Source organism: Pelophylax lessonae (assembly GCF_965119305.1).
Source record: "Pelophylax lessonae genome assembly, chromosome: 3".
NCBI lineage: Eukaryota > Metazoa > Chordata > Amphibia > Anura > Ranidae > Pelophylax > Pelophylax lessonae.
This window is the reverse complement of record NC_138770.1, coordinates 342,388,575-342,413,769: the sequence shown is the minus strand read 5'-3', so window position 1 is coordinate 342,413,769 and position 25,195 is coordinate 342,388,575. Positions and strand designations below refer to the sequence as shown.

General features: G+C 41.9%; 1 protein-coding gene across 1 annotated transcript in view; it reads right to left on the bottom strand.

Moving 5' to 3' along the window:
* The window catches only part of COL19A1 (collagen type XIX alpha 1 chain), a 1,241,599-nt gene that overhangs the window by 1,177,984 nt on the left and 38,420 nt on the right, over nucleotides 1–25,195 (bottom strand). The window contains exon 2 of the mRNA XM_082249430.1: nucleotides 9,674–9,799. Within this exon, the coding sequence (XP_082105556.1) occupies nucleotides 9,674–9,761 (88 nt within the window). The 5' untranslated portion in view covers nucleotides 9,762–9,799. The remainder of the gene's footprint in view (nucleotides 1–9,673; nucleotides 9,800–25,195) is intronic.

Genomic DNA, 25,195 nt, shown 5'->3' with positions numbered 1-25,195 from the left:
CTTACAGGCCCAATTGCAAGAATTCTTTGACACGAATACCACTCCTGGAATACTCCCTTCCACTTTATGGAACACTCACAAACCGTTTATTAGGGGTGTGTTAATCCAACTGGAATCCCGCCTAAAAAAGAAACGCCAAACCAAAATGCATAGTCTCATCAACTAAATTCATTCCCTAGACGCCATTAATAAGTCCGCCCCTTCAGCCGCCAACACGTCCAAGCTTACCTCTCTCCGTACTGACCTTCGTAGACTCTTAACAGAACAACACAATAGAATGCTCGTACGCCTCCGCTTACGCTATTACTCGTCCCACAATAAAGCTGGCAAATTCTTAGCCTCCAGATTGAAAGCGAGAAGGATAAAATCCAAAATTGATTACGTCTACCATCCGCAAACGGGAGCCAAATTAACCCACCCCCAAAAGATTGCAGATGCATTTGCAGATTATTACAGCTCTCTGTACAACCTGGAAAAAGACCCTGACACTCCCCAGCCTACTGACTCAGCTATTCACAACTTCCTTAGTCATCTCTGACTTCCAGCACTGTCCGCAGGCTCTCTAGCCCAACTTAACGAACCGTTCACAATCTCCGAACTAACCAAAACATTAAAAGCTTTACCCTTGCGCAAAAGTCCGGGTCCCGACGGTTTGTCGAACGAATATTACTGTACTATGCAGGATATATTGACCCACACATATGCTGCATCTCTTCTCCGCCGCTATCGCCACTGGTACCCTACCCCCAGAAATGCTCCAGGCCAATGTTATTGCCCTTCCTAAACCTGGTAAGCCCCCGACGACACCGGCAAATTTTAGGCCTATATCTTTACTGAACAATGACGTTTTCGCCAAACTCATTGCTAACAGAGTAGCATTAGTTCTACCTACACTGATAGCTGAGGACCAGATGGGCTTTGTAAAAGGCAGGCAGGCCCCGGACGCCACAAGGAGGGTGATAAATCTGATCCATCACGCAGAACGTACTAAAACACCTTCTCTGCTTCTCTCAATAGACACAGAGAAGGCTTTGACCGCGTCGATTGGGGCTACATGAAAGCGGTACTACACAGATTTGGCTTCTCTGGTCCGATCCTGTCTGCCATACTCACCCTCTACTCCTCCCCTTCGGCCAAAGTACTATCAGCGGGTGTACTCTCCAAACCCTTCCCTATTACAAATGGCACCCGCCAAGGATGCCCCCTATCACCCCTCATATTTAATCTATTAATTGAACCCCTAGCAGCATCTCTCAGACAGAATCCCCTTATTTCCGGCTTTAAATTCCCTCGGTCACACCATGTTATCACGTTGTTTGCTGACGACGTGATTCTTAGTCTCACTAATCCCGTCATCTCACTCCCAGCAGCCTACGACCTTCTACAAACCTTTAGTGGTATATCGTACTATAAAGTGAATTTTAGAAAAACTGTCATCCTAAACATGGGTTTAAACTCTAATGTACGCTCCCACCTACAGTCTGCCCTGCCGTATACATGGTCCGCCTCATCCTTACGCTACTTAGGCATCAACCTAACCTTTCCCACCACAGGCTTAGTTGCCTCCAATATTTCACCCCTCATTTCCAATATCTCCATGGACATCGCCAAATTCAACTCTGAGTTATCCTGGACCGGTAGAATTGCTGCATTCAAAATGGTTTGTCTTCCCAAGATTTTATATTTATTTCAAACCCTTCCAGTACCAATACCCCGCAAATTCATCACGTCCCTAGAGAAACTTTTGCGTACATCTATTTGGCAAAAGAGCGAGATGCGCATATACCCATATGGTGAGGCACATATCAGTGGGGGGCCTTGGCTTCCCTGATCTCTTCGACTACTATCACGCATCCCGTTTAGCACCACTGCGACACTGGTTCTCAAGTCACCTTAGTCTCCCATGGATCCCAATAGAATCCTCACTGTCTAAAGTGGAGACATCAGGTACACTGTTATTCGCGGATAATTGGAGGCAGATCCCCCTACACTCTCTTCCCCTACCTACTCAAGCGTCACTAATATCGTGGAGATACCTCCTCACTAAAATCCCCAGATCACAGCATTCCGCCACAGCTCCGTTACCATTTACTGTCCTTCATACGCTTCTCCCCTGCGTCAACCTTTCCAAATTTACATCAGCAGGCATGACTGATGTGGCACAGCTCTACCAAGGGGACATGATCAAACCATTTACAGTCCTACAACAGGAATTCATGCTATCTACACAAGCTATCCTATCATACAATAGCATTTCCAGTTTCCTACGTAGATTTCCCCCTCCCAAGCTACAATTACCTCCAATAATCTGGCAGTTTTTCTCCAGCCCTTTAAACCATGTGAAAGGAATATCCCTGTTCTATAATTCTTTTGAACAGAAAACTACCTTCTGCAAAACACCGCACATGCTCAAGTGGGAAAATGACCTCAAAATATCTCCCATGGAAGCACAGTGGAAAATGGCTCTTCGTGCATCGTATAGGTCAACCCAGTGTGTTTCCCATTGGGAACAGGCGCAAAAAATCCTTACGCGCTGGTACTTAACACCATACCGTTTATCTAAAATATACGAATCTCAAAGCCCCTTATGTTGGAGAAATTGCGACCAAGTTGGCACAATTCTCCACGTATTTGGTTGTGTAAGGCCTTGACCAGCTTTTGGGGAAAGGTGTTTGAAATCATCTCTACTGTTACTGGCATTTTGACACAACCTAATCCTGCTTTGGCCCTTCTCAGCCTGGGACTCGACTTGATACCTCCCCACATGAGAACGGTCGTGGTCCATATATTGATAGCGGCCAGAACCACTATCGCACGATATTGGAAACAATCTAGTGTTCCCTCCCATCTGGAGGTTATTAGACAAGTTAATGTTCAATACTCCTTAGAAAAAGCTTACGCATTTTCACTTCTTCGTGGTCCAAAGTTCCACAAAGACTGGTCAACGTGGACACAAAGTCATTACTATGTTCCATCCTGTTGAAAACTCTAATGTTGCTCTATTTGCTTATGGTTCCGATTTACGTTTTGGCATTTGTTGTTGTTGTTATATACAGTACTACTACCCTGTATCGTAGCACTTTCAAAGATTTTGTCTTTTGTCTGTTTGTTCCTTGTTGTATGAAAAATGATTCAATAAAAACTATTGAAAAGTAAAAAAAAAAATGTTGATTTTAAATTTTTGGGGACTGTTATATAGCAGAATGTGAAAAATATTGTATTTTTTTTTTTTTCAGAATTGTCGCTCTTTTTTTGTTTATAGCGCAAAAAATAAAAATCGCACAGGTGATCAAATACCACCAAAAGAAAGCTCTATTTGTGAGAATTAAAGGATGTAAATTTCGTTTGGGTACAGCATTGAATGACCACGTGTTAAAGTTACGCAGTGCCACATTGAAAAAAGTGGCTTGGTCATTAATGGGGCAAATCCTTCCGGTCTTAAAGTGGTTAAGATACAAGTCAGATTTCTGGCATCCCCTGCAACAAAAATTTCATTTTTTGGTGAGATACTCCCAATAGGAATACGTCTAAAGTGATGCAGGCCCAGCAACTTCCCTCATTAGTGCCCTGCAGCTGCCACAGCTGATAGATAATTATGAAACCACTCCCATTTGACCCACTCAGCACAGAGGAACAAACAATGATTTCTTCAGAATAACAAAAGGTAAGAATCTGCAACAAAGTGTGTTAAAATCCTCGTAATGTACATAGATCCCCCAGAGCGGAATGTTTTTTTTTCAACAAAAGTGGAGTTAAATGTGAAACCTGTCTTTGGTTTTTTCTGTACAGATGCACTGGGAGTCAGCAGGGCATTGCAAAGGGGTTTAACAATGTCAAAATATAGCGGGCAGCAGGGCAGTGCACAGGGTTCAGCATGACAAAGTAGTCAAGCTCTAAGCATGGCAAGAGGTTGGTGCCTTGGTTGCTATAGCTTTGACTCCAGTAACATGAAACTAATATCATGTATTATGCAACAAAATCCCAGCATTAAAACTGCAGAATGTGCACGTGTGTGTGGGGTTAGCCATGGAAGCATATGCTTTTGCAAAACCGAGAACTTATACAGCAGCCTTTTTCAGGATGAAGAACACATAGCATGGTATAATCAAATATCTATGCCTAACATTTGTTTGAATTTCCCATGCAGTATTTTTGTGTTTGTCAGCACTCACACAAATAATTTTCTGTACATTTATAGAGTAATAAGTTATTTTATATCTTCACTAACCTAATGGGCAATGCCACTAAAGCAGTATGCAGTGATTTTACTCCCTGCAGTATTTTCCTTGATTATTGCATCATAGCTCTAAAGCAGCCTTAACAGCAGCTGCTTGGCACAGTTCATTCATATTCAGCTTGTTATCCACAGACATCCTCAACGTTAATCCATCATGGCACACTGGCTTATTAGTCACATAAAAAGAGAAAAATGCTTAATACGGGCATGAATTCCCTGATAGGTTAGACAAGCAGAATGGATGGTCATTTTGACATTTTAGAACACATTTCAGTGTAATATAGATATTCAATTAATTTTAATATCATTATTGCTTGAGATATGTCCACAACGGTATGCTTTAGGATTTGTTTATTTTTAGTGGAAAAAACAGAAACTGTGAGCTAAAAGATAAGGAATATCATAACCATATCATATAAAACATGGGACTTTAAAAAGGTACTAAATGACCAAAAACACCTGAACAAAATAAACTGAATAAAAAAGTACAGACTTTTTAAAAATGTATTTTACTATTTAAAAAATAAGACATGCTAAACAGTTTGCAATGCCATTTTTGGATATGTTGTTAAGCTGAATTTTTGGAAATGCTGATATTTATCAAAATAGCTCATGTAAATCACTATCTCCAATTTGAGTGCTCATACACCCAGTATAAGATCCAGCTAATTGAAATAACTCAACCAGCAGAATCCTCAATACCACAGACATAGGGAATCACTCTTGATGCTTCATGGATCTTACCTCTACATTTGAACAAATATGACTATGTATAGTTTAAGTCTGAAATAATCAACGTGTAATGCAAACTGATGTCCAGTGTCCACATTTAGCAGATAAAAGTGGTAGAAGACAGTGCTTTTCTGGCTATGATATTCACTTGTATTCTGTTCAGGGGGTGACTTTTGACAAATTCCATCTAAAACCTTATTTGCCTAATGATAGCATTGTCTCTGCATACTTTGTGAAAAAAAAAAAAAAAATGCTTTTTTTGCTTAATATTTCTGCCCATAAAGAACACCAGTCAATTCAGATGTAAAGAACTATATACTGAATTCAAAACAGATAGACACAATGAAAGACTTCAAAGAGAAGGCCACATTGTGCAAGTGCACAAACTGGGCATGCTTTGTGTTTGCAAGGCTAATGACCAAAACATTTAGCAATGCAATGTGTGACATTTGTATTTGCTTAGCTATTTATTCATCAAAATAAGATGCAAATTAAAATATGCTAACTAAATAATGGGCTCAATTCACAAAGCCTTAACACCAGCCTAAAGCACTCTTTTTTTCAGTAATGTGTCTTTAATTTTCAAATTTTATTAGACACAACTGAAAATAGCAGTCACTTAAAAAAAACAAAAAATAAAGATACTTATCCTGATGTGTTAGCTTTGTGAATTGAGCCTAAGCACCCGTTCACACTAAGGCGACCTGTGAGGCGACCTGGTTGCCTCACAGGTCGCCGCAGGTCGCCTCCCATAGGGAAGCTGCGGACCCGTTCTAATAGGAGCGACACAAGTCGCTCCAACCTAGAAAAAGGGTCCGGAGCTTCTTTGGGGCGACCAGGAGGCGACCGCCATAGACTTCAATGTTATGAAGTCCGTGGCGGCCGCTCCGAGGTCGCGGCGCGCTGCTCGCACCGCGATCTCGGAGGTCGCCCCGGGAAGTAGTGTCGCGTGGTGTGAACCGGCACTCACTGTATTATGTTTTAAGTCCCTATTTTAGTTTTCAAAAGCTTCAAGGTGTATGGGTATTGCAGTATCCCCTTTCAGTTTTAAAAATGTTTCCTGGCCCTTACAGGTAGCGTAGTGACTAAGATGTTGTTACCTTGAAGCACTGGCCTCAATTTCCACTAGACACATTATTTGTATATACTTTGTATGTTCCCCTTTTTTTTTCAGTGAGTTTTCTGCAATCATTTCCAAAAATCCAAAACTAAACCAAAAAAATTATCTGATTTCAGTTTAACTGCTTACTGTGCATGTGTGTGCGTGTGAGTTGCTGTGAATGCTTATGGAGCTGGGGCTGTGTAAAAGATTGTGTTGACACAATACTAAAAACTACAGTAATATGCTATAAAGCAGCTACAGTATCTCACAAAAGTAAGTACACCCTCACATTTTTGTAAATATTTTATCTTTTCATGTGACAACAGTGAATAAATGACACTTTGCTACAATGTAAAGTAGTGAGTATACAGCTTGTATAACAGTGTACATTTGCTGTCCCCTTAAAATAACTCAACACAGCCATTATGTTGAAACCGCTGGTAACAAAAGTGGGTACACCCCTAAGTGAAACTGTCCAAATTGGGCTCAATTAGCCATTTTCCCTCCCCAGTGTCATGTGACTCTTTAGTGTTACAAAGTCTCAGATGTGAATGGGGGGCAGGTGTGTTAGATTTGGTGTTATCGCTCTCACTCTCTCATACTGGTCACTGAAATTTCAACATGGCACTGTAACGCTCCTGCGTTTTTAGTATAGGCTGGATTTGCAGCTGCAAAATCTCCACTCAGTAGTCATGTAGAGATGTGTTGAATACCAGATCCAACTCTCCAGGACTCATCACCATGGGCCTGTCAGCTTCAACATACAGATATATACACACTCAATGAGATGTTCCTGGAGTGATAGGATGTATATGATAGTATGAAGGTGATGTGCTGAAGGGACAGGTGTGAACAGTGACAAGGATGGTAATCACTTGATAGGTTTGTATAGGAGAGTTCAAGATGGTATTTAGGAATGCAGATAGGTTAGTATCGAGTATGCTAACAGGTGGTGAGGACAGCAGATGACAAATACAGGATAGACTAACCCAGTGCAAGGATAGATAGTAGTAGACAGGAGAGCTAGCAATCTATGCAGCAGTGCAGATGATAGATGGTAGTAGGCTCAAGAGCTAGCAATCTATGTAACAGTGCAGATGATAGGATAGTATGGATAGGTAGTAACAGTCCTTAATGTGCATAGGTAGATAGTGCAATAAGGTTATGGAGGGTTCCCCTGCGGGGTACTTATCACTTGTAATGTTAGTAGTTTAGAGAGGTCCAGTAGATAAGGAATGATCCGGTAGCGAGATACAGGGATCAGTAGCGAGGTTCCGGTCTGCTCCAGGTAAAGGGAATAGCTGGAGGTTCCGATCGAGAGACAGGCTTGAAAGCATGTGGATAACAAGGCAGGTTGAACGAACAATGTGAGTGAGACCGCTGGCGGTTGAAATAGCCGCTCTGCGGCGCTCAGCAGTGACATCATCGTTCTTAAAGGTATATGCGTACCACCTGAAGAGAAAGGTGGGACGCATTACAGAGAAAGTGGTGATTAAGGGTACCGGAGGTACCAGAATCTTAAAGGCACCTCATGGGAAAGAACTCTGAGGATCTGAAAAAAGAATTGTTGCTCTTCATAAAGATGGCCTAGGCTATAGGAAGATTGCCAAGACCCTGAAGCTGAGCTGCAGCATGGTGGCCAAGACCATACAGCAGTTTAATAGTACAGGTTCCACTCAGAACAGGCCTCGCTATGGTCGACCAAAGAAGTTGAGTGCACGTGCACACATATACAGAGGTTGTCATTGGGAAATAGACATATGAGTGCTGCCAGCATTGCTGCAGAGGTTGAAGGGGTGGGGGGTCAGCCTGTCAGTGCAAGGCCATACGCCGCACACTGCATCAAATTGGTCTGCATGGCTGTCATCTCAGAAGGAAGCCTCTTTTAAAGATGATGCACAAGAAAGCCTGCAAACAGTTTGCTAAAGACAAGCAGACTAAGGACGTGGATTACTGGAATAATTTCCTGTGGTCTGATGAGACCAAGATAAGCTTATTTGGTTTAGATGGTGTCAAGCGTGTGTGGCAGCAACCAGGTGAGGATTACAAAGACAAGTGTGTCTTGCCTACAGTTAAGCATGGTGGTGGGAGTGTCATGGTCTGGGGCTGCATTAGTGCTGCTGGCACTGGGGAGCTACAGTTTATTGAGGGAACTATGAATGCCAACATGTACTGTGACATACTGAAGCAGTGCATGATACCCTTCCTTCGGAGACTGGGCCACAGGCTGCAGTATTCCAACATGATAAGGACCCCCAAACACACTTCCAAGATGACCACTGCCTTGGTAAAGAAGCTGAGGGTAAAGGCGATGGACTGGCCAATCATGTCTCCAGACCTAAACCCTATTGAGCATCTATGGGGAATCCTCAAATGGAAGTTGGAGGAGCGCAAGGGAAAGATATAATAAAATATTTACAAAAATGTGAGGGGTGTACTCACTTTTGTGAGGTACTGTCTATAGGTAAATTGCATATACTGTATACTACAGGATGCAATGTGCTATGTATTGTCCCTTAGGCCAGCCATAGACAGATTCAAATTCGGCCAGTTTAGTAGATGAAATTTGATCTGTCTATGGCCAGGCTGCTAGTATCTATGGCCAGGCTGCTTGTCACTGTACTGGCAGCAGTGATCATTGAATTTTGATAGCGGGGACACCTCCCAATGTCAGAATATAATAGCACAATGGCAGGGATTACCCCATCAACACTGACTGTATTGAAGAGGAAATTGGGATATTTTCTTTCCTTCAAAGGTTAAAGGAAAGAAATTTGCAGCATCATATATGGCCAGTCTTAGAGAAGTGTTTTGAAGGTTAAAAGGTAGAGAAAATGACTTGAGAAGGCTTTTTATTACCTCTCTTTTCACAAAGAACAAAGACGAAATAGCCAGTGCTTTCTCAACTATCTAATAAATAGGTGGTTGTGAAAGAGGTTTCTGTTATGACCCTTTTAAACATGTACAGATAGTCTTGATGCAGCCCTAATCTGACCACAAGCAGCCACTTTCCTTAGGTAAGAACATGCAATACAACATTATGAATGTACACTAATAAAAGAACATTGCAAAAGTAATTTGACAGATAAATAACCATTATTAATAGGTGTCCTCACTAAAGGGAACATTCTCTGCATCCTAGCATCCATGAAGTGTATGATAACATCACCTAGCAATGATCAGTTAATGAATGATGAATCCTGCATACAGACAAACATATTTTTCAATGTTATTCCACCAAACAGTAGTAGAGTGTATACATAAACATATGGGCTTAGACTTCCTGGAAAAATAAAAGCGATCGTTTATCCCTGTCTCTCTGAAAATGCAACAGGGTCTTTATTTTAGAACATCATGCAAAGTCAAGTAAACACTAAAAGGCATTGTATTGCAAGAGAGAGAACACATGTAACCCAACCCTTTCATACGTTATCACCAGTTAAGGTTTGGTACTTCAGCTGCTGTAATAAGTAAGTCACCAGAAATAACAGAGAACACTTACCAATGAAAGTTGTTATATCTAAACTTAACCCTAATCCTTTAATGCTTGCAATAAGTAAAGTAATAATATATGGATGAAAAAAAGTACCAAAATTGCTTACCTGTTTTATTGCTCACTGCCATTGAAAAACAAAGCGGGAGCATGACCTTCATGATGACGTAAATAATCCATAGTAAAACAAGCTTCATTTCTTAAAGGAACCATATGATCCAACATCCAAAATAGTCTGTAGTGCACAAAAAAATAGGGTATTATTAGCAATACCTGCTAAGTGGTACAAAATTAACACTACATAATGTTTTTTCAATTATCATTTTAATGCAAAAAATACCACAATAAACACTAGGATAAGTGCCGATTCACATTGTCCCAACTTGTCAGACGACTTGGACGCCTGACAAGTAGAGGTCCATGCCGTGCAATGGAACCGTTCTAATAGGAGCGACTCAAGTCGCTCCGACTTAGAAAAAGGTTCCTGCACCTTTTTTTTTGCAAAGTCGGAGCGACTTGCATGGACTTCCATTATGTGAAGTCGTTGCAAACCGCGGCGAAGTCGTTGCAAACCGCGGCGAAGTCGCGGTGCACGGGCGACAGCATTAGTCGCCCGAAGTCATGTCGGATCAGTGTGAACCGACACTAAGTGCTAATGATTAAATGTATTTAGACTTAAGTAGTATTTCGATTTAAAACGATCCACTTTTTTTTTAACATTCAGACAAAAATAATTTACCAAAAATGTAACAATTTAAAAACGACAACTGTTGCATAAAGTCATAAATAGATCATGGTAAAATTCATCAATATTTGCATGTAGTTCAGACTGTATACATGATTTAAGAAAACTACTGAATTTGACACATATTTAAAAAAATAAAAAATAATAATTGTTTTTTTCCCCTTTATCTGCTGTAGGAAATTGATCTGTCAACAATTTGTTCCTTTTGGAACAAAATACAATAACTCCTTTCACTTTAAATGCCTTAAATATGATGTACAAACCTATATAAATTCCTGCACTTTATGACAGTAGAAAAGATTTAAATTGCGCTAAACTTTTTCTATTTTCTTCAACTGACTAGACCATTTTTTTTCCCAGCAATAGTACAAAAGAAAAGACCCATTGAATTCAACATATTTTATGCATTAATTCTTCATTTTCATGTTCTTATGGGGTGGCAAGTGTGTACTTCTTGCCTAAATATATTTTAAAAATGTGTTCCTCTTTACCTTTTTTAAAAGGGAGTAGTGTTGAGCGAACACGGACTGTATTATTCGTGTTCGTACCGAATAATTGGATTTTTGTTACCCGAACACGGACACGGACACTTTACTGTATATTCGGGTAAAAATCCGTGTTCGGTCGTTTTATTTCCGGGTTTTGCATGCTTTGGCGCGCTTTTCATGGCGGGCTTTCAACAGCCAATCAACAAGCGTTTAACTGGTGTGCCTTAAGCCATCCCAGCCATGCCTACAAATGTATCAGTAGCTGTGATTGGCGGTCTGAAGCATGTGACCAAGTCTTTATAAGTTCGAGGCAGCGCCGCAGCGGCGTCATTCTGCTGCTTAGATCAGGGAGAGAGCACACATCAATGTGCTGGCTGCTGATTTTAGGGACAGACAGGAAAAAAAAACATTTGTGTCCGGATAGAATTGAGGGACAGGTCGGAGTGTTTTAGGCAGGGCGAGTTGTAGGCATTTTAGGGAGAGGCTGCTGCTGATTTTTAGGGAAATTGTGTTCTACAAACTACAATCGATATTGCTGTGTGGGGTGGGGTCTGCACTTAGTCCTGATCTACGATCTCTTATCAATCCTGTTAGGGATAGAGTCTGCTGAATTTTAGGGAAAGTGTGTTCTACAAACTACAATCGATATTGCTGTGTGGTGTGGGATAGGAGATAGGCAGGTGTCAGTGATCCACATCCATTTTGCTGTGTGTGGGCTGCAGTGAACACAATCTTTTTGGGGTGCAGTGAACACAATCTTTTTGGGGTGCAGTGAACACAATCTTGGTGCAGTGAACACAATCTTTTTGGGGTGCAGTGAACGAAATCCTTTTGGGGTGCAGTGAACACAATCTTTGTGGGGTGCAGTGAACACAATCTTTTTGGGGTGCAGTGAACAAAATCCTTTTGGGGTGCAGTGAACACAATCTTTGTGGGGTGCAGTGAACAAAATCCTTTTGGGGTGCAGTGAACACAATCTTTGTGGGGTGCAGTGAACACAATCTTTGTGGGGTGCAGTGAACTAAATCATTTTGGGGTGCAGTGAACACAATCTTTGTGGAGTACAGTGAACACAATCTTTGTGGGGTGCAGTGAACAAAATCCTTTTGGGGTGCAGTGAACACAATCTTTTTGGGGTGCAGTGAACACAATCTTTGTGGGGTACAGTGAACAATCTTTGTGGGGTGCAGTGAACACAATCTTTTTGGGGTGCAGTGAACAAAATCATTTTGGGGTGCAGTGAACACAATCTTTGTGGGGTGCAGTGAACACAATCTTTGTGGGGTGCAGTGAACAAAATCCTTTTGGGGTGCAGTGAACACAATCTTTGTGGGGTGCGGTGAACACAATCTTTGTGGGGTGCAGTGAACACAATCTTTTTAGGGTGCAGTGAACACAATCTTTGTGGGGTGCAGTGAACACAATCTTTTTGGGGTGCAGTGAACAAAATCCTTTTGGGGTGCAGTGAACACAATCTTTGTGGGGTGCATTGAACACAATCTTTGTGGGGTACAGTGAAAACAATCTTTGTGGGGTGCAGTGAACAAAATCCTTTTGGGGTGCAGTGAACACAATCTTTTTGGGGTGCAGTGAACACAATCTTTGTGGGGTACAGTGAACAATCTTTGTGGGGTGCAGTGAACACAATCTTTTTGGGGTGCAGTAAACAAAATCCTTTTGGGGTGCAGTGAACACAATCTTTGTGGGGTGCAGTGAACACAATCTTTGTGGGGTGCAGTGAACAAAATCCTTTTGGGGTGCAGTGAACACAATCTTTGTGGGGTGCGGTGAACACAATCTTTGTGGGGTGCAGTGAACACAATCTTTTTAGGGTGCAGTGAACACAATCTTTGTGGGGTGCAGTGAACACAATCTTTTTGGGGTGCAGTGAACAAAATCCTTTTGGGGTGCAGTGAACACAATCTTTGTGGGGTGCATTGAACACAATCTTTGTGGGGTGCAGTGAACAAAATCCTTTTGGGGTGGAGTGAACACAATTTTTGTGGGGTACAGTGAACACAATCTCATACTTCTGAAGATTTGAGGGTGCTGCCTGTTCCATACTCCTACTCCTCATCCATCCTTTTAGGGGTACAAACAATAGTAATTGGGGCCTAGTGTGGTTGTGTACGTGTGAGATACATACACTTTTTTTGATCATATTTCCTATTCCGCTATTCAATAAAAACCTTTGGGGATCAATTAAATTGCGGGATAGTCTGTGTCGGTACGTGTGAGATTAACCTTTCCAAGTTTTTGGGGTTCATCTCATACTTCTGAAGATTTGAGGGTGCTGCCTGTTCCATACTCCTCCTACTCCTCATCCATCCTTTTAGGGGTACAAACAATAGTAATTGGGGCCTAGTGTGGTTGTGTAGGTGTGAGATACATACACTTTTTTTGATCATATTTCCTATTCCGCTATTCAATTAAAACCTTTGGGGATCAATTAAATTGCGGGATAGTCTGTGTCGGTACGTGTGAGATCCACCTTTCCAAGTTTTTGAGGTTCATCTCATACTTCTGAAGATTTGAGGGTGCTGCCTGTTCCATACTCCTCCTACTCCTCATCCATCCTTTTAGGGGTACAAACAATAGTAATTGGGGCCTAGTGTGGTTGTGTACGTGTGAGATACATACACTTTTTTTGATCATATTTCCTATTCCGCTATTCAATAAATTCATTTTTGCTCTCACTCTTTTGGGGTACCCTCATTTAAAATTTCTGAAAAGAAGCAGTGTTGGCTACCTCGTCCTCCTCCTCAGGGCCAGATTAACGTAGGGGCTATTGGAGCTGCAGCTCCAGGCCCCTACCTTTTATATAGGCCCCGGGTTGGCCATATTCACTGTTACCGCTCTTCTGTCACTTGTAAACACAGAAGTCTGGCTTCTATGCTCGCTTCCCCAGGCAGCACCCTCAGAACCTCCCCACACAGCGCGAAGGCCGGACAAGGAGGGACAGTTGACGATGCATGGATGTGTTTATGGGCTTCAGAGACAGCATCCCATGTTGAATTAGGCATGCATGGCTGCACCCTTCCTCCTCTGGGTGCATGCCAAGGCACAGCCCTTAAGGCCCTTCAAAATCCTCAGCACCAAGCCCATGATGCTCTTAATCCGGCCCTGGTCCTCCTCCACCGCCGCTTCCACCTACACCGCCCATAGGTGTGCGCAGCCTATTGCATTAGGGTGTGCACCCCAAAGTTTAAATACACATGCATGTGTTTGCCTACATGTACATGGCCCCGATACATTACTCTCCCTGCTGGCAAAGAGAAATGGAGCAGAGCAGGTCCGAGGGAGATCTTTCCCATCTCCTCACTGGCAAACAGAGCGATAATGCTATGTGCCCTAGGTGATTAGGGTGTGCCCAGGTACACCCGGCACACCCTGTGCACACGCCTATGACACCGCCACATCCACCACCACCTCAACCTCCCTCCTACTCCATATGGGCCTCGTCCTTCAGAGATGAAGAACATTGTTTTATTTTTCTGTTTTTTTTTTGTTGTTTTAAGTTATTTCCCTATCCACATTTGTTTGCAGAGCACTTGCCATGCTCTTAACTACGTTTTGCTGCCATTTGCAGCACTCTAGCCCTTTCCATTGGTGTTTTAGAGCCATTTTAGTGCCTGAAAGTTCGGGTCCCCATTGACTTCAGTGGGGTTCGGTGTCCGGGAAAAGTTCGGCAAAAGTCCGGGACACGGACCCGGACTTTTTTTTAAAGTTCGACCGAACCCGTCGAACACGGACATCCAGGTGTCCGCTCAACTCTAAAAGGGAGCAATGTATAATACATTCTATGGCAGCTATGGAGCGAATGGTATATAAGGCAACATTCACATGGCCATTTGTATCTGACACTAGCTAAGCACCAGTAATCTGTACTTGAAAAAATTTAAATATTTCCTGCAGGTTGTGGTTTATAAATGAGTATATCTGAGTTTAGCTGCGTTTATTTGTATTTAACTGCATTTCGGCATGTCAGCATTTTCAGGCATTTTTCTTCAATACCTCATTCTTGGGGAAATATTATATCAAAGGCACCTCCTTTTCTTCTTTGGAGGTAGTCTTCTGTACAAGGAGATAGAGTTGTGCAATTGAAATGTAGTACAGAATTGGAGGGGGTGCTTGCCGCCCTGTCAGGGGCATTTGGGGTCCAATTGCTGGAATTCCCCAAGATGTGCCTGCTGGGTGTCATGGGTGCGGTCCAGGCCCCAGAGATCACTAAATGCGCCTTGCAGAGGGCTCTGTTCCAGGCCAGAAAATTGATACTGCGGCACTGGATTTCCCCGGATGCCCCCTCTGTTAAGGAGTGGATTTATGCAATGGGGGACATGCATAGATTAGAAAGGCTTATCTATCAGCACAGGGGCAACCCCGGAAAATTTGAAAAGCTGTGTGCTCCATGGTTGGCTGTAACGGGTCTAGCCCCGGTGGACTTGGTCCTGGATAGACTTGTGGCTGACGATGATCTGAGGGGAGATGGTATGTGATACTTGTTAATGCCTCTATTAATGCCTCCTTGTGGATAGGGGTGGCTGGGTAGTCAGCCTGCCTACTGAGGGTATGCACTGTTGTAGCTTCATGTATGTGGGATGTTGATGCATGTTTATTTTCAAATGCCTGTTTTCTATACCAAGTGGTTTGCTTGTTCTGGACTCTGTTTTGTTTTGTTTGATTGCACAAAAGTTTAATAAAATTCTTCTTGATATCTTCTTGATATAAAAAAAAAAAGAAATGTAGTACAGAGCCAACCTGGTGCTTACCATTGTGTGCCTAATTACACTAGAAAGAAGGGTATATAATCGGGGATGAAGTTAGACCATCATCCCAAATGAAACAAGGCAAAAAGGAAGAACCCCCTAACTGAACTTTAAGGGCCTACAAGATAATTTTCAAACCATGAATAGTAACGTGGATTAAAAAAAAGGTTATGTCAAAATCTCAATTACAAATGTTATTCAACATGGTCATTAAAAACAGATTATGACTGATGTATTATGTTACCAACAAAACACATGATACACATATGAGTGTCGCTTCACACATAGGCGATGCTGGAACCCTGCAAATCCCCTGCAGGTTCCCACATCGCACTCGACTCGCAGACAGTTCACACTGCCATATTCGAATCACTGGGGGTGTCCATACAAAGTTAATGACACCCCCAGATAAGTTCGCATATCGCAGTGCAAACTGTCAGCTCTCAAATTCTGTTCAGCTGGCAGTGTCTCTACCAAACACATGAGCCCACTGGCAGATTAGCTATAAACTACCAGCTAATTTGCCTAGGTTTGGAGAACTCTGCATTCCTTTGATAGGGGCCATTCGTCTTTAGTATACAACTATACTGCAATATAATACTAAAACATGGTCAATTATAGCGTATATAAAAATATTCAGAGCTTTAAAGGCCATTCACACATGCAGCTTTCTCAAGCCTGTTTTTGGCAACATACATTGCAGTGCATTGTCCATTCATTTTAAAGGACCATGAACATGCAACAACAAAAAAATGATTGCTTGATTTTTTTTTTTTTTTTTATATGTGTGTTTCAAGGCAACCTATTTGTACTTTACTATATGTGTTACAGATTGCTGAGAGGCAGGTGCATTTGCTTACTCCGTATATTTGCAATGGGGTGCCATAGACATTAACATGCATAACAATGTGCTGTACACCACGCAGGCATAGATGTAATGTCACCCTAATTAGATTATTTCTCAAACATTGGAAAAAAAAAACTACTAGAGAACAAGTGCAATAGAATTCTCCCAAGCATGCTAGTCTTCCAACCTTTGGCATTCAATTCTCATACTGGCAGGAGCTCTTCCCTGATGTATAACAGTAACTATTATATATACATAAGAAGCTCCTCAGAGACTATGTTTACTACCTCACATCCGCTTCAACTTCTATTTTCCATGAAAATATCTTATCATGTCTGCATCTTCTATTAGTAAAGCCCAAGAAGGGAATGTAGAATAGATACACACTCATTTGGAGCTTACACAGACCACCCAGAAAGAATTTAATGGTCAATATCAATAACACCTAGGCTAGAGAGAGCAACCTAATATATAATAAAGAAGAAAGATGCATGCATAAATGAAGGAAAACACATCCCAGTGCAAAATAAATATTTATGAAAATATTTCATTTTATCTTGCATACTTGGATGTACACAATGTGATTTATACTAGTTCCCTGGGTATATATCATTTGAAAATAAAAATATCACAAAAAGGTTTGGCAATATAAACTGAAAAAGGGGCTAAAAAATGGAAATATACATTAGCAAGAGTGGCTGAGAACAAATGATCATGGTGCTGTTCCTCTGTGTATATCTAAGACAAAAACAAGATCTTAACAGGAGATATTTAGACACATTTTTCATTGGATTTTTTACTTGATACAGTTTAATAATCCAAGTTTTATTTATTTTTTATTATTTTTTTTTTTATCCGTGGGTGGATGTCAAAAGGAAGAATAACTCCCAGATTCTTTATCCCATTTGTCCAAAGCCTGCACCTGAGATCTTAGTGCCACTCATATTCTTGAATTTATGTATTTATTTATTTATTTTAGCTTTTCCTTTTTTTACATTTTGGAAAATGTTACAGGAAGAGTATATGTCTTCTGAAGTGAAATTTAATAGCAAAAAAGCATTTTAAACTGCAATAAAAAAAAAATCTGCCATTAATATAATTTTTTGATTAATTTAACCTTTTCAAGCTATATAGATATTTTATATGTAAGCAGAAAATAGCTACTAAACACAAAAATATGTTACGTTTTTATGTCATTTTTTTATCAGGAATATTTGAAAGCTAGTATTTTCTAATTAGGGACTTAAATCACACTACCTAAACCAAAATAATTTAGAAGTGTAGTCATGTCTTACCCTTTTCTATTCTTAATACATTATGTTGTTGTATTTTATTCAGTTAATGATTAGTGATCAGTTCTGATTGCAGTTTAATATATTCTTTTATACCTTGACCACAGGTTTCCAAATAAAAGATCCCTTTTCTTTAGTACTACAAATCTACAAGAATAAATATCATTTTGTACTGTAAGCAGGGTTGCTGAATTTCTAGCCCAGCTTTTAAGACACTTGGAATATCCTCTATTCCCTAATGCTTACCTTGAAAGATCTAGAGTTTTATGTTGTCATTTAATTTGATGTACTTCTAAATGGCCTGCTGCCAGAAACATAACGTATTGCTTGCCATTTTAAATATCTAGAAGAAGACATGAGAGTTCTCAATTGCGACTTTACTGTCAAAACCGGTATGCCTGGTAGATTGGTATCTTACTCAAGACTTCGACATTGAGTTTATTGTGCCTGCTGCTCATCCACCTGTTCCACATCAAACCAGTCTCCCTCTTCCTGACAGACACTCAGACTCAAACAGTCAGACAGCATGTCTCTGCTGACTGTCACTAACTGCCAGTATGCTTTTGTGCTGTGCCGGTTGTTGTTATGTAATAGCAGACAGATATTTCAATACTTCATTGTTTATTGCCTTTTACACAATTTGATTCATTATTTTATGTTCTCCTTCTTGATACACATTCAGATACATACGTTCAGAAACAAGAACCGGGTCTCTCTTTTTGGCTATCAAGCATCAGCTAATAATTTCAACACCTGCACAAGTAGTTAGTTATAGATCACTCATTTTAAACAATAACTCCTATAATACCAAACAGGAAAACAAACTACAAAAAGTATAAAAAAAAAAAAAAAAAGCAAAACAGATTTTGTTTGAAAACTAGATGTAGCACCCTCCTAGTTAGGTGCTAGTCAGAGAGTGTAGTTTGGCTCTGTCTGCTTATCAGAAGAGCAGCAGGCATAACATAGGTGCACTCTACTTATCAGGGAGCAGGATTTATAGTTAGGTCTACTCAGTGTGCCCAGTGTGTATTCATTTGGTCTCAGGGAGTGTCTCCAGCTGATCCAATGGGGAGGCACGTTGGGTGCTGGAGGAAACCTGACCAAAGGTACACAGGCTTTTGGTACTGTCCCAGTGGGCTGGCACAGACAGTGGTGCAATAATGGGACAGGGTAAAAAAAGCCAGGGGCACATGGGGTCTTTGGGCAGAAAGCCAAGTCCTAGAAAGAGGGTGGCGGCTGCCTCCCCTTCTGCAACAGTTGGTGGTGGTCACAGGCAGTCGGCCTGGTGTACCAGGGGTGTGAGACTGAACCCAGAGCTCCAGGAGAAGCTGACTACAGGAGTTGGGGCACAGCATCATTTGGAAAAACAGTGTCCGTGAGTACTGAGGAACTTGCCCAGAGGTCTGCCCAGGAAGGGGACCACTCCAGAGTGTAGAGTCAGTGGATGGGTGTCAGCTAGCCCAGTGAGAAAGGGGGTACTAGGGGAGTACCTTGAAGAGAAATGTAATAGAAACACTTACCTATTCTTCATTCAAGTGGCAGGATGAAGCAGCGGCCTTGCCGCATTCTCAAGTCAGAAGTCCCCAGCATTGTGAATAGTTAACAGTTGGAGTATCCCACTCATCCCTACTCCGCTGATGATCATCTCTGCTGTGATATTATTATCCTTCCTGTATTTTTGTATTTTTTTTTTCTTCAATAAGGACTAATTTTCTGGAGTGCTGCCATCCAGTCCATTTGTTCCATATGCTTCTGTTGCAACCAGCGTGTGCACCTGAATTTCCTCTCTGAGGCTGAACTTTAAACGGAGGCTTTTTGTCCTGGAGCAACACAGTGTCTTGTTTGAAGCGCGCTGATGGGGCTGCATTGATGGGCACTAATAGGTGGCACTGATGGGCATAGGAGATTATTGCTAGCAGCTGTTATAGTCATAATTGTATGTAAAACCTGGAAGGCTAGTTGTACCCAAGATCGATCAACTTGTGTACATTCAGCCTGCCCATACATAGTTTCAATCTCAGCCAGCCGAGAACTGAACTGTCTATGGACGGCTTTAGAGATAGTCAATAGAGAGGCAATTGTGCGGTTTATAGTCTTTACATGGCACAAAGTCTTGCCTTTCCTGATTCAAAGGGGTTGAAAACACTTTTTTAAAAAAAATAAAAATAATAAACATGCCTATACTTACCTGCTCTGTACAATTATTTTGAACAAAGCAGCCCCAATCCTCCTCTTCTGTGGTGCCCCACCAGTGCTCCAGGCCCCTCCTCTGTATCGGGTGCCCCGACGGAAAGCCACTTTCCTAAGGGCACCGTGCAGGTTCGCCCAATTGAAAGGCTTAGGCTCAGCCCCGCCCCCTCCCCTGTCACTGGATTTGATTGACAGCAGCAGGAGCCAATGCTATCAATCTGTCCAATAAAGAGAGGGAGGGATAGACAGGTGCTGGAACCTCTACGCTCATGCACAACACTGGATCGGATCGGGCTCAGGTAAGAAAAAGGGCGGGTTTGGGGGGAGTTGCAGCACAGAAGATTTTTTACCTTAATGCATAGAATGCACCAGGTGAAAAACCTTGAGGCTTTACAACCACTTTAAAAGTGTTGGCCATTCCTTTTCCACTCTGTATGCGGCTGTAAAGGGTAATCCGGAAAGATAACAAAATAACAGATTTGGAAATTTCTACTAGCTACAAATAAAACATATTTGATATTTTTTTTTATGAATACATTCATTTTGTTTATTTATATAGTGTTTAGTTTTCATAATGTATGGATATTTTAGGAATCAAAAAAAAGTGTCAGATGCTTTGCATAGAACATCAGAATCAGTAAAGGCAACATAATGTTACCTTAAAAAGCTTAAGCCCATTGTCAGCCACAAATTGATGCTTACAACATTATATTGTGTTTTCACCAAACAATGGGTTATGATTTATTTAAAAAATGCAATAATAATGTGTAAATTAAAAATCTGGATTTCTTTAGTTGAATTTATATACAAAAAATAATATAAAGCCTCAGAAGACAAGATCCAGCAGCTTTTCTTTCTCAGGTTTCCATAGGAATGATAAATTTATCTTTAAAATATATGAAAGGCTAACAAAACCTCTCTTTCTGTACAATTATATTTTTCTCTGCCATTTTCAGTTTTCACTTCTTAATTTGTGAAATTGCATGGGGTTTATTTTTTTTTACATTAAGTTTCACATGTACCACACAATGAAATGGTGCCTGACATAAGAAAAAATCTTTATAACTGCTGTGTTATTGTATGGATCCGAGTTATCTAAGCTTCTAAAAAATATTCGCAGCTTGATAACTCTATTCCTCTGAATTACACAGCGTTTAAAGAGATACAATTACAGCAGTTGATAATGTCAGGCCTCAGAAATGTATGTATTGCTTCTTGCACCCTAATGCTACAAATAAATTCAGATGTTAAATCCCAGCCTAGAAATATAAATGTTATGATTGAGGATTACTTATGGAGTAATGCTGCAATTTAAATCGATTACGACTAAAAAAAAGAACATCTCTATGAAAAAGGGTCTAAATAAGCAACCACACTGTCACATTCTTTTATAGTAGACCAGTTCAATGTTGAAACGCATAAGTGACTGCATGATTTCAAGTTAGAGAGACATTGCATAAGTGAAAAGGTTTTCACCTGTAACACCTTTAGAAAGCAGAAGCAATGAATAATGAAGTTATGAAAACAATTCGAAAAAAGGGAGGGCCGTGTATATGTAAAAGGGTCTCAAAGCTGCTCCACTCTTAACAGGCCCCTTTAAAGGTTAGCAGTCACAAAGTGGGCTCATGACTTCACCGTAACAAGATATCACATTTTTGAAATGGTTTTCCTATTTACACGTTTTGTCATGGGAAGCAATTAAAGGGGAAGGTACAAAATCAGTTTGACTGCGACAATATTCAAAGATGAAATACCAACCTCAGAGCACATTCACTGCAATGCACTGAAGGTCATTAACGTCTTCACTCCCATAGTCCCTTACTATATTTTATTCTGAACACTGTATATCTCTTTACTTCTAGTAATGTGGTTTTTCTTCATAATAGCCCTGACAACTGTTGGCCTTCAGGGTCTGGTGTCATATTATATTACATTCAAAAGCAACTATCATGAAATTTTATGAAATCCTGAAAGGGATAAGTCCTTCAAAGATCAGAGCAAATAAAATCACAGAAATAAGTAGTTGTGGAATGAACACTGAGGGAAAAATACAGAACTAGCTTTGAGGGCAAAATCACAGGCCGCCTGCAATTACGTCTAGTCTATTATTTTATCCATTATTTAAGTTCTAGAAAAGCTCATGTGATCCTAGTGTCAGTGCTACTGAAGAGTATTTCAAACATCGGCAAGAACCATCTTTACAAACAATAAGGTGTGCCTTAAAAATGCCTTAGTGTGATACAAACGGTGCTATATGTTTTCATTATGTACAACCTATAAAACACATAACTCACTACATTCAATCTTCTTAGTTTTCAATAAAAAAATATATAGAAATGTAATAGCAAAGCTCATTATTAGTGTCCAACTTATTTAATTTGGCAAAAAGTAATGTAAAAATGCAATACTACTAACAAAAAAACAAAACAGATTCCACCTACCAATCTGGAGACTAAAATATGCCTGCAGATTCTTTGTAAGCCACTGTCCCTTACACCATGCTCTGCTTTAACTATGCCTTGTTCATTTGTGACTGGCTAAAGAACAAACATTGTTTTAATTCGTAAACTGATTTTATTTAGTGTCTTTGGAATCCTACATTATTGATTCCAAGAACAAGCTAAAAAGCAATAGGCAAAATGTGGTGTCATGTCCTGACGAAGCCGACTGTCAGAGAAACCTTCAGCTGCAGACTGGTCATCACATGACAAGCACCACATGACTTCCACATGACTTCCTGGCTGCCTATAAAAGCTGAGCAAGTGCTCAGAGGAATTGCTGGTTTGTCTTTCAGCTTCCTGTACCTGAGTTCCTGTTTCCTGTGTGATCGTTTACCTGCTGTGACCCGGATTGACCCTGACCTGCTCTGCTCTTCTCCTGGACCCGACCTTGGCTTGTTTTACGGACTTTGCTTTTGCTTACCTGTGTTTGACCCTCTGCCTGCGACCCGGATTTACCTTCAGTCTCCTGTGCCTTGACCTTCTGCTTGTGACCTAGTCTTGTCTCCTATCTCCAGTGCCTTGACCCTCAGCCTGTGACCTGGATTGTCTGCTTACCTGTGTTTGACCCTCAGCCTGCTCCGGACTTCTACTGCTGGATCCTGATCAGTCTCTGCTCCAGCTCTACAGGACCTCCACGCAAGCTCTACCCTGCCTGCTGGTAGCTTGTGCCTCTTTGTGCCATCCACCCTCTGTATCACCTCCAGAGGGGCGGAGTGCGCTTAGTCGCAACAGCGAACCGCTCTCGGCATCTCGGCCTCGGTGAGTACCTCTATTCTGATAGTACAAACCAGCCATGTCAGAGGCCGACAGAGCGCGTTCTCCTCTTGAGATCCTGTGCCAGCAGGTCACAACCCTCACTGATGCAGTCCAGAAACTGCAGGAAGGCTATGCCCAGATTGACGGTCGTCTCCAGCAACTTTCAGGGTCACCTGCATCAACAGCCGCAGCCCCTGCGCCCACCAGCGGAGCCTCCTCTTCTCAAGTTGCATCAAGCCCCACAGTGATCATGGCTACCCCTGAGCCCAGGGTTCCCACACCTGAGCGTTTTTCAGGCGATCGCAAAAAGTTCCGGGCCTTCAAAAATGCATGCTCCTTGTACTTAGCCCTTCAGCCCAGGACTTTTTCGTCCGAAGTAGTTAAGGTGGGATTTGTCATCTCCCTGTTGACCGAAGAGCCGCAGGCCTGGGCCCACAGCCTGATGGAACAGAGGAGCTCTCTTCTGAATTCTTTGGACCTTTTCTTTGAAAGTATGTCTCAACTATATGACGACCCTCAACGCACCGCTACTGCAGAAGCCGTGCTACACTCCCTATCTCAAGGAAAGAGACCAGTGGAGGACTACACTGCTGAATTTCGAAAATGGTCAGCTGACACAGGGTGGAACGAACCCGCTCTTAAATACCAGTACCGCCAGGGGCTGTCAGAAGCTTTGAAAGATGAGTTGGCCAGGATTGAAACCCCTGCCACTTTGGAGGATTTAATCCAATCCGCTACCAAGCTAGACAGGCGCATGCGCGAGCGGCGCTCTGAGCGCTCCCAGGGTCCCCGACCTAGTTGGATGCTCCCTAAACCTTCTCCCGTTCACCCATCCTTTCCAGTGACTCCTGTCACCTCTGCTCCAGAGGCGGAGCCCATGCAGCTTGGATTGGTCCGAGCTCCTCTTACCCCTGAAGAGAAGCAACGACGGCGACAGGCCAATCTCTGTCTGTACTGTGGGGGAACTGGACATTTTCTGCGTACCTGCCCCGTGAGACCCAGTAAGTCACGCTCGCAGTTTTTCATGAACTTTCAGAACCCTGGTTTATCCCAGACTTATGTCACCCTCTCTGTCTCCTTACAGCTAATGGAAAAGGAAGTTCATCTACCAGCAATTATTGATTCCGGAGCCTGTAGTTGTTTTCTAGACACTTCACTGGCCCAAAAACTACACATTCCACTGCAAACCAAAGAACAAGGCCTCCAAGTCTACCTGGCTGATGGGTCTCTCCCTCGCTCTGGAGTTGTCACACAACAGACAAGGCCCATCCTTGTCACCACGGACTCCGGCCATCAGGAGCTTCTAAGCTTTGACATCATCTTCTCCCCCATGTTCCCCATCATTTTGGGGCTCCCCTGGCTACAGGCACATGAACCTGACATCAATTGGAACAAGAAGAAAGTCTCCTTCTCCTCTCCCTACTGTTCCCAGCATTGCTTTCCTCCAGCTCCAGCCGCCTGTTTAACCGTAGCACCTACACCTGACAATCTCCACCACGTCCCTCCGGTATATCTTAAATTTAGAGATGTCTTCGATAAACAAAAAGCTGATTGCCTACCACCTCATCGGTCTTACGACTGCCCCATTGATTTGCTACCCGGTTCCGAAATACCCTTTGGCCGCATCTTTCCACTATCAGAGACTGAACTAGCGGCTCTTAAAACGTATATTGATGAGAACTTGGATAAGGGTTTCATTCGTCCATCATCTTCACCGGCCGGAGCCGGCATCTTCTTTGTGGAAAAGAAAGATGGTTCCCTAAGACCATGCATAGACTATAGAGAACTAAACAAAATAACGATAAAAAATCGCTATCCTCTTCCACTTATCCCAGAGTTGTTTCAGCGTTTCCGGTCTGCCCGAATTTTCTCTAAGTTGGATCTGCGAGGTGCCTATAACCTCATCCGAATCAGGCCTGGAGACGAATGGAAGACTGCCTTCAGGTCCAGGTTTGGACATTATGAATATTTGGTAATGCCCTTTGGGTTGTGTAACGCCCCGGCCACATTTCAGCACCTGGTAAACGACATTTTTCGAGAATATCT